Raw genomic sequence first — 10731 nt, forward strand, 5'->3', positions numbered from 1 at the left:
CAGACGAACATCTGCCAGCGCTTCTCTGTGAGTTTAATATACAAATTGATCCCTTTAAAAACTAGTTTCTCCATTAAAGTCTTTGGTGTGAATGAGTGACTTATGAGTGACTGCTGTATGAATGAGCCCTAAAATACGGGTGATAAGTTTGGAATGTTAGCAACGTCTGGTTCCCTCCTCTCATTGAGTGTGTAATTCCATTTCGCCCTGGGCTCGATCCCTTGGTGACAAATAAACTGAGTCTGAGTCACACAAGTGGGATTTTTGAATGGGTTTTGATTTGATATGGGTTTTAAATGCCTGAAATAATGTCTGTGGCTCCCTCCAGATTGATTGATTCATTATTTCCGAGTTATTCTATGGCGTAAGCTGTCAGTTAATACCACACTCCTCACTTTCAGCGCTTTGTATTGTAGAAAAGTAGGTTGCCAACAAGTGGCAAACCTAATTGTGATATTGTTGAAGTCATGCGGTTCAGTTAGTTTCTGAGTAATGTCTCAAAAATCACAAAAGTTTTGTTCATTTCTTGAAATTGTCTTGCAAAACAAAATGTGAAAATGGTGGCATGACTGGAGCCCTGCACCCTGTAGAAACTAAGGATCAGTCGATGTGCGTCAGCAGTCAAACAGATAACAGCAGCAGATTGATGACCTTGTAGCAGGGAGGAAATCCCAAACTACCTTTTCTGACCTCCTTTTATTATTTTTTTTAAATGAATTAATAGAGTGTATATTAATAGTGAGTTGATCCGGTGACATCAAGACTTCCACCATCCAGGTTGGTGAAGTTTCTTCTCTTGGCTGGAGTATGTTTGTCTATGCCATAAACCAGAGGGCTAGGCTTGTAACTGATCATATGCTGTGCTCAGCGGAATATGACAAGTTTGATTATGTTACTCTTTAGTCTGATTGAAAGATGACCTTTCCGTTGAAGTGAAATGAGGGCTGTTGGCTTTTGGTTCAGGGAACCAGTGGCAATGCTAACTTCCAGGTTGGCCTAAAGAAATACCTTATCACTGCGTTGCTCTATTTTCACCAGCTATGCTGTCTTGCTTGCTTCTGTTTGGCAGGCATTCGGGTGGTGTCCAAGTGGCACTCAGTGTCCTTTATCCCACAACACTGACCTGATCATTCTCCAAGATGAGAAAAGCAAGGATGACAAGAGGAAGAAGAGGAAGAGACAGAGGGAAAAGAAGAGAGATGCAGAAAAGGTTGGGGAGGACCCCTGCATTTTTGAATGTGCCCCCGAAAACAAAAAGTCCCACTTGACAGTTGATGCTGTGGAAACATTAGATGTCCAGCAGGGGATGACTGTGGAGAGTCTAGATAGTGACCCTCTAATGGACAGTGATGCTAAACAGAGTGACGGGGAACAGGTGAAAGCAGACAGCGAGGGGAACAGAGTGTGTGCCCATAACACGGAGTGTAAGAAAGGAAAAATCCAAGAGTGTAGTGGGAAGAAGGCTGATGCAGGTACGCACCGGGCCGGGTTTGACGCCTTCATGACAGGATACGTCTTTGCCTTCTCATGCACACGCGTCAAGAAGGATGGAGTGGGCGGAACTGGCGAGGAGCAGGAGTGGCTTCCTACCTCTCTAAATAAAGTCTACTTGAGTGGCAAGTCGGCCCCTCTCAACATAGTTCAGAGCTCCTTCGCCAAATCATCAAAGGCCCACGTACAGAGGATGCGGATGGTGTGGGGAGCGGGGATGTAGCGCTCACACACAGCAGAGCAGGCTTCAGAGTGGGCCCCTCTTCTACCTTCACAGTGAGCTTTTTCAAGTTGCATGCAGTCATGAAAAAACATGGAATTTGAAAATGGACATTTGAAGGTCTGGAAAGCGTTTATAAGAAAAATAAGTAGGAAATGAAGAAAAAAAGTCATGGAAATATGCCTCAGTGAAAACAGACAGAAAATTCTGTTAATATTATCTTGACACGTTTATGTTGTATGAAACCATTTTGTGTTAAATGCATGCTGGTATATTTTGACATTGATTTCTTTGTATTTTTCATGTGCCAACAGATGTTGGAGAGAATTCATATTCATGAAAATTTTCCTCAAAGGCCAAAAATGGGTGTGGGCTGTGTCTTTTTTGAAGGAGAATTTAATCCTGTAACACTTCAGTTACTAAAACACAATGCCTATCCATTTGCTTTGTGGGAGACTAATGTCTGTCAACAGCACTTTTTTTTTTTTTTTTTTTTTTACATTAGGAACAGCAAATGCTCCAGTATATTTAATTCAGTCAGTTTTCCTTTGTGTCTCCCACACACCATCCCTGCCTGGAATTCTTAGTGCATTCATGGTGTTAGAAACTGAGCCACTCTGTGCTAATATCCAAAAGCTACTGTCTTATCTGCAGGATTAGTAGTGTCATAAAATCCCTGGAGAAGTCTGGATTTTGGAAAAAAAAAGGAATTTCCTGGCCTTTAAAGAAAAAGAACCCAGAAAAATTTAGAAAAGTCATGGAAATCTGATTGACAAGTACCTGAATTACTGTTTTTTTGAGGGGGAGGGGGGGAGTAAACATAAAGACAATGTAAGAAAACACTTAAAAGGAAAAGAAATGTATGGTTGGTTTAGAATGCATCTTATCAGTTGCCAGCTCAAACAAGGAACATATAATGATTAATTGCACAATTGATCAACTGTTTAATCATTCAGAACTGGAATTGAGGATGAGTCGTATTCATCTTCATTCCGTCCATCCATTTTCTATACCACTAATCTGTTAAGGGTTGAGGGGCGTTGGAGCCTATCCCAGCTGACATTGGGTGAGAGGCGGGGTTCACCCTGGACAGGTCGCCACTCTGTTGCAGGGCCTTCGGGAGCAGTTAGGGGCTCAGTATCTTGCTCAATGATACTTCGACATGGTCACTGGGGAAGTGAGGATCAAACCTTCTGTTGCCAGATGGCCACTGTCAGGAAATTATTTCTGTAAGATAAAGACTGTAGTTTTGCTGTTAGTTCGTACCACAAAATTTCCCAACACACAAGATCAACTTCTCAGAGACAGAGATCTCAAAGTTTTACTTGCAGCAAGGAGTACAGGCAAGGTTCTACATCTGCACTGAACAGTCTCTGTGTCCTCCAAACATACATATGCAAAGTTCCTCCTCTCAGTAGCTTCCCATCATGCCTTGTTCGTTCTCCTTTCAAGGACAGTTGAAGGGGGGAGCGTGGGGACGCTGACTCCTCACTGTCCAAGGCCTTTCCTAAACTCTTATCTTAGGAGTGTAAGCACAGCCTGGTACATCCTGCACAAACTTCATTACCGTACTTTGGTCTGAATAAAGGTCTCAACACTCATACAATTCTCCATCAGGCTAAAACCTCATGATAAAACATAAACGTGTCTACATATTTTCTAACAGCCACTCTACCTCTGAGCCATGCTGCCCCCTAGTTGTCATTTTCACCACCTAAAAAGAGGGAATAATTCAACTTTGTTACTAGAGTTAAATGAGGTATAAATGGCATTGCTCATCTTGAAAATTAACTCTGCTATATTACACTGGAAGACAGCTCACAGGCGTGAGTCCATTCATCCACATATAGTCAACTGCTTAGTATAAATTGGGTCACAGGGACTGCAACTCCAGCAGGGAACCCCAAACGTTCCTTATGATTGGCCACCTCTGGTCAATGTTGCCAGGGAAAAGAAAGTTTGAGGTTGCAGCTATAGGCTTAGACTGCTGGGGGATCTCCCATGGTGCACTGGGCGTGTTACTAATGGATCCTCTTCTCTGGAGCCTTTGTGCTTCCCAAATGCCTAGGATGCTGCTGGAGGAGGCTACAGACCTGAAGGGGCTCAAGCAGCCACCCTTCGAATCAGCATTAGTAATAGAACTAGTAGTATTTACATTAGCATGCACAATACTGTACTAGCACTAACATCAGTATTCTGTTTGCTAGCACATAATTGCTCATGTAATGCTGAAATTGATTACTTCAGTAACCTGTAGATGTTATTGGTAGCTAGTTGATGCTTGCTGTCTTTCTCATTCCAGCCTGTTAACGTCCCTGTCCATCACTCTCCCCGTTTCTTTCTCTCTTTATCTGTCCCTCTCTCTATTGGTCTTTTTCAATTGTCTGTCTTTGTCTCTGCTCCACTCTCCCACTCCCCCGGACGACCATTCCCCCAAGTGTTGATCTGCTCAATGTTCCTGGTTGTTAAAAGGAAGGTCTTCCTCACCACCGTTGCAAGATGCACTTGTTCATAGAGAATTGTTGTGTTAATTCGTTGAAGGAGAGTGGCGCTGGACCTACTCCCCTTGAAAATTGTCATGAGATAACTTTTGTTATTTGGCGCTATACAAATAAAGTTGACTTGACAAATTTAATTGAAATGCAAACCAGAGAATGGCGCTTCACAGCCATGGATGTATAGCCCCAAGAGCGAGAAGGGCAGATGCCCAAAACTGGGAAGTGAGTGAGCAGGCCTTTATAGAGTCTTGGAGTGACTTGGGGAGGTGGTTAAATTGTCATCCTCTACTGCCCCCTTGCCAAGCCTCCTCCGTTCCCCCAGCAGCAACTGGGGCACTTCCCATTCACCCTACTTCCCCCTCCCCACCTTTTGATGAGGCCCCTGACTCAGGGTGCCCAGGACCTCAGAGGGCCCACAGGGGCAAGGGAATTTGTGGAGGGGAGGTTGTGTAACAAACTGACATGTTGATATTAATTATGTCATGTTGCACAGTGTTGAGACTCATGTTTAGTTAACAAAGGAAGCTCTTTATGCAGTTTTGAGTTGCCAGATTTCCCATTGCCAGTGAACATACCAGTGTAGCTGTAAGATGCCTAGAATCTGGATGCATGCCAGTCATGTACCATTACCTATGAAAGGGTTCTTTGACAGAGTTCACCTGTGATTGACATTGAGGTTAGGAAGGTGGGTCATTATTGCTCTGACTTGAGGAGAGTCCGGCAGTCTTACGAGTAAGCTTGTCGGAGTGAAAGGCTAGCAGGCTTGAGCTGATGGCTTTTGTGTGAGGAAACCTTAGAAAAAGACTGGCAGTTTATTGTGTCATTGTTAGCTGCAGCCTACAGTAGCCTGTGTTGAATGTGAGCAGTTAATGACAAGAAAACTGAAGTACCTCTGGCCACTTCATCGTGAGTCATGCTGTCAGCATACTGACAGACACTACCATAAATCAATTAAGAATAAATCCGCCTGTACCTATGCAGTTGTCCCAGGTCAAAAAAAGTAAAATGACACTATCCTGCAGATTACTGTGCAGCTTTTTTAGAGGGAGATCTCTTCTTTCAAGAATTAAATGCTGCATGCAGACTGCCTTGTTCAAAGTACAATTCCAAGTGTCGATTCATGCTGAGAGAAAGAAATAAACACGTTACACTGGAAAAACAAGAGGAAATGCAGTACAGTGCACAGTGCTGGGAACAGAAAACAATTGCCAGGACAGGCAAACAAGTGAACAACATATATCTTGCCATGACCCTGACAGTCCATCTTTACCTACAGCGAAGCTACTGCCATGACTGAGTTGACAGTTGAAGCAGAATGATGCAACCTTGCCTTGCAAACTCTGGCCACATTGTGACATATCATCATGTGACAGGAAGCAACAGACCACATGATCAGAGGTTGATCACACTCAAATAAGGAAAAGTTGTTTTTTTTAAAACATAAACAATTTTGATTTAAGACAATTATAATAATAAATAAGAAAAGGTGCCACTTGGAAAACTCCCTTCACCTTTTATCTGTTTAAAATGTCTGTCTATAATATTTAACCAATTTTCTCCATTGCCTTGTCACTTTTACTCAAAAATTTTGCAACTCTTATGGGTATGAATGTTACTAAGTGTGAAGAACAATTTTTGAGCATTCTATTTTATTCAAGGCACATCAGTTAGAACATAACAGTTGAGCTGGACACATACATTCATTATTATTCACCATCAGTCCAGTGGAAGAAACAAATTAATGGCGTTTCCTGTTTAAGGCAAAGAATTTTGAGACCTTTTTCATATCTGAAAACATAATTTGATTATTTCTTATTCATTAGACAAGACAGTTGCTTTCATTACACCTTGATCACATTTCAAAGACAGTTCGTAACATTAAATACTGGATAGTCTGATTTTTCTTCCATTATCATTATTTCAAGACTCAAACTACAAACCTATGGCGCATTACATTTCACATCAACGTTAAATATCTTTTACACTACACAATCCCAAGTTTCCAGTGTATAGCAACTTTTTATATCATTTGTACACGTGGTACACGTATGATTCACTCGAATGAGCAGGCTTTAAAAGAAGAACACTGGTATTGTTAAACCTGGGCAATTTTGTTTGAACTTAAGGGGTCTAAATGTTTAACAGGAACAATTACTTAAATCGGTCCAACACTGAGTGAGACTGTGAAACTGCTGCCACTGTCCACATCAGAGAAAAACTGCTTGTTTTTGCCACTGACTTACTCATGTGTCTTGTACAATATTATGAAAAGGATCCATTTAAAAAGAGGTTTCCCTTATAAATGTTAAACTTTTTTTTTAATCCTCATACACATTGTTTTCTGAATTTAACGTGCTGTATTGGACATTATATATGTATGTACAGTATATGCACACACATTATATATGTATACACAATTTCCCTCTTTATCAAGCTGTATGCTCAATAATCCATATTTGAGCTGAAAAACTAAAGAACAATTCCAGTTCTGCACGACCATGAAGGAGCTTGCCCAGCTAGTACATTTATTTCAGTCAGCTGGATAAAGACCACGTGGATCATACCAGAGGATACATTTGAGTGGGACAATTTTTCTGCTGTTAATAGTTGGTAACTACCAGCTTCAAGCTAAATACACATGGCAAGATATAAAGTGATGTAGGAGGAAAAAAAATCTTTTCTCAAGACACCTATTTGTGAGTACCTGAAAGGCAAGATAAACAATTGATTGAAGTATTCCTTTAACAATCTTAACATCTCAGTGGCAAAAACATGCATGTCACTCATCAAATATTGGAAGAGGGGAAAATAATGCCTGGCTTTAATAACACCAGCATGGTCTTTAAGCCTTCCTGCATACACATTAGTGGAATTTGAGTGACAGTGTTTCTATGGCTGATTTCCCAGTCATGTATTGAGTCCAGGAAAACCCGACCCACATCTGTGTAACCGAACCATTATGTGCACTAGGATAGAAAAACATTGCCAAGACAGCTGATCTTATAAAATCATGCAATGCTGACTGAAGTTCGTGCATCATTTTCTAGAAATTTCATATCTTTTTCACCGAGAATTTCATTTTGCCTGAACCCGGTGTTTCTTCTTTATGTCTGTCCCATCTACATCCCTCATACAAGCAATCAGGAAATTACGACACTTGTGAGTATACTGCTCAGGAAAGTCCCGTAAATGACTGACATGGGCGCTGGAAACGAAATCATGACTGTCCACTGGAACGCCTTTCAGCTGGAGGGTCTCAACAAAGAGCTTGATATCCCTGTGCCTGATCACCTGATCTGCTCTGGAATACATGAAGAAGTGGGGCCACGAAGGGGGCATCTCACAAACAGCATCATAGTGATTCTTGTGGATGTACTTGGTCAAGGGGTACAGAACAACCCGCAACAAGAAAACAGTAACTGCGAAAAGTGCTAAGAGGACATACTTTAAAACTGGACTTATTCTTGGCCCAAGTGTAGCTGTCAGTGCACGTAGAGCACCGAGCACATTCCCACTCCCAGGTGAGCTGTCCACGACAGCCCCGATCACACACAGAGAACTGAACTGTCTGTCGTTGTGCAAGAGTTCTGCAATATATCGGTAGAGCATGAAGCCACCATTGCTGAAGACATGGAAGAAGATAGGACTGTTCTCCACCTCGTAATCATAGAGGATCTCCAGCAACTTGAGAGCTATCCCCCTCAGCTCCTTATAGCCGAACGACTCAGAGATGAAGACCGTCTTCAGAGGAGCTGTGTAGCGGATGGTGACACACCCCTTTGAGGGAAGAAAAGAAGCATATAAGGCAAGTATAAAAGCGTAGTGTGTTTGATGGGTTCACACTAGATGCCACTCAATTACTTGGTTTTCCAATCAGTCAGCATTGATATAACTGGCAGAACATATTGCCAATAATCAACCTTAATCATGCAGCCTCCACTGGTCTTGAGGAGGACTCAAGTCAGGATTCCACCCAAATGTATGGCAAATTTTGGCCAAATGTCCAGGAATTTGGCAAATAGTTTCCATCCACTACTATTGGGTATAAGCAACAGATGCCAAGCCAATTGTCCTGATGTTTGCAGGAGAAAAGAGTGATGATTCATAAAAAGAGCGCCAGTCAAACCACAAACAAACAGGGATTCAAACCAGGAATAACAGGGAGTTGGATGTGATGCATCTATGGAGTGAAACTCCATTAGGCATGGAGGAGGGTCCACACATAATTAGGGTAATTAGGGTTTGTCCTGACATTGGTGCCTGAGTGTTTAATCCTGCATGAACAAGTCAACAACTCTACAATAAGTTTTGGTTTCATATGTGGGCTGCTTGGTGGTGCAACTGGGCTGGGCAACTCCACACCCACACACATAAACCAGACAAGTGTAGTCATGCTAGATCAGGACTTGAGGTGAACTACACCATTCAATTATGTCCAAAAATGTATGTCCTCCATAAGCTTCAATTGGTCCAGAACGCAGCTGCCCGAATCATCACCAGAACCCCTGTCATCAGTCACATCACCCCCGTTCTACATCAACTCAACTGGCTTCCCATAAAACACCGCATTGACTACAAGATCCTCCTCCATACATTCAAAACCATCCATAACCTCGCGCCTTCATACCTGTCAGACCTTCTCCACACCAACATTCCCACCCGGTCTCTCAGGTCTTCCTCCTCCATCAGCCTCAATGTCCCCTCCTTTCGTCTAACCTCCATGGGGGCTAGAGCCTTCAGTTGCTCTGCCCCTCGCCTCTGGAACTCCCTCCCTCCTGACATCAGAAACATTGACTCCATTGACACCTTCAAAAATCATCTCAAAACTCACCTTTTTAGACAGGCATATGGCTGAATGCCCTCTCCTGTGCTCTCCTAGGGACTTCTGTTGTTGTTCTTTGAAATCGTGCATGTTTTATTTTATTTATTTATCTATTTTAAACTGTTGTACGGCGACCTTGAGTGCCTTGAAAGGCGCCTTATAAATAAAATGTATTATTATTATTATTAAAAACTTCCCCAAACTTGGAAAAGCCTATTAAAGAATAACCTGTCCTACAAGTACCAACATGAAGAGCAGCCACATGTCCCGTTGACTATCTGCTATCTCCTTGCTTTTTTTGTTTTTTTTTAAACAACCACAATGTGATTGTTAAGCTATTGTTACATGATATCTCTTTGTGCTGGGTAATATTTATCCTAGTTAGCAACAAATCTTAAATGGAATGACTGAGGAACTGATTGATGTCTCTGTTTATTTCTTCACTTCACTGTGTACTTTCCTTAGAAAAAAAACACCTATTCACAGAATCTGATAAACAAACTCAAGATCAAAGTGGAACAACTTTTAAACTTTTTTCATACTTTATGCCAGTTCAGATTTTTTACATTCAGTTCAATTGGTATAATAAATATAGATAAAATATATTGAATGTTAAATTTATAATTAGAGTGCATACAAGTTAGCCGGACTATTAAATATTATCGCCAAATTATAGTCCAATCAATCAGTTATCAGGATTTTTCATCTCCAAAATTCCGTATTTTATCTGCCTTTACAAAGCCACTGTCAGCCGACCACACTACGTATTCCAGTACCACAAAGGCACAAAACACAAAATAAGCCTCTCAGATGCGGATTTCACCTGTTCGTTGTAGATGGAACTGTACTTGGAAAGGTGTTTGTCTTTGCAGCCACCCCAGCCCAGCAGAATTACTACTGGCTCTTTTGTTCCTCGCCAATGTACCTCTGGAATCGAAACAAACGGGAATACAGCGACATTGAACCAAGTGGATATAGTTACATAGTTAGCATACATTTTCAAGGTATCATTAGCATAAATGCTAGGCTGATATACTGTACAATAAGAAGATGCCCACCCGACGTCTCGGCATCTGGAAATACGATGTTGTAGTCTATTTCGTTGTCCGCCATTTCTGTACGGGGTAAGAACTGGTATCCTTTTCTACTGCTTGGTTCCTTGATGTGGTAGTCAAGCTTCGAAGGGCGAAACTGGGCATTTGTAGCTGGTCACACACAACCGAGCTGACAACACTTAGCTCATTCCGGCTTTGGTAAAAATAAGGGTACTCTACTTCCGTTATAATATTTTGCCTTCACAATAAAACTTATTTTATCATGACAATTTTTTTTGGTTAAATGCCGTCTGAAAAATAAGTTCAGACAATAAAATGTATTTGAATTGAAAAGAACACTTGACAACATTGAAATTCACAGAAGAAAAGTAAATTCTGTTGCAACATTTTGAATTCAAAATAAACACCTGGCCCATAACTGAACTGGTTTCAAATTAAATAAAATTTGTTAACTCTTGCAAAATAAGTCTTCGCACTATGCAAAAATTTTCACTTCCGCTACAATAATTTGCCTTCAAAATAAAGGCTTAATAATAACAACCATTGATTCAACTTCAAGAGGGACTGGGTTACCATTAGTCTAATTCCAGAAAATATAATATTAATACACTGGCTACACACACCACAACTATCTTAGTTCTATTT

At 41.2% G+C, this 10731-nt stretch overlaps 2 protein-coding genes across 3 annotated transcripts in view; one reads left to right on the forward strand and one right to left on the reverse strand.

The window, feature by feature from the left end:
* The window catches only part of toe1 (target of EGR1, exonuclease), an 11495-nt gene extending 5001 nt beyond the window's left edge, over positions 1-6494 (forward strand). The window contains exons 6-7 of one of the 2 annotated variants that reach the window (XM_086202833.1): positions 1-27; positions 1070-6494. The exon at positions 1-27 is cut by the window's left edge and continues 136 nt beyond it. In XM_086202833.1, coding sequence (XP_086058959.1) covers positions 1-27; positions 1070-1714 — 672 coding nt within the window. In that variant the 3' untranslated portion in view covers positions 1715-6494. The remainder of the gene's footprint in view (positions 28-1069) is intronic. The other variant, XM_086202832.1, reaches the window with a different exon arrangement.
* tmem53 (transmembrane protein 53) lies at positions 5828-10278 on the reverse strand. Its single transcript, XM_086202836.1, has 3 exons — positions 10090-10278; positions 9855-9958; positions 5828-7986 (listed from the first exon to the last, which is right to left on the reverse strand). Exons 1-3 carry the CDS (start codon positions 10142-10144, stop codon positions 7285-7287), a joined length of 861 nt encoding a protein of 286 aa, XP_086058962.1. The 5' UTR covers positions 10145-10278; the 3' UTR covers positions 5828-7284.
* Between the last annotated feature and the right edge of the window lie 453 nt (positions 10279-10731).

The sequence above is a fragment of the Aulostomus chinensis genome, chromosome 5, assembly GCF_037954235.1.
Source record: "Aulostomus chinensis isolate RoL2024-O1b breed Wild chromosome 5, RoL_Achi_v1.0, whole genome shotgun sequence".
Lineage (NCBI taxonomy): Eukaryota > Metazoa > Chordata > Actinopteri > Syngnathiformes > Aulostomidae > Aulostomus > Aulostomus chinensis.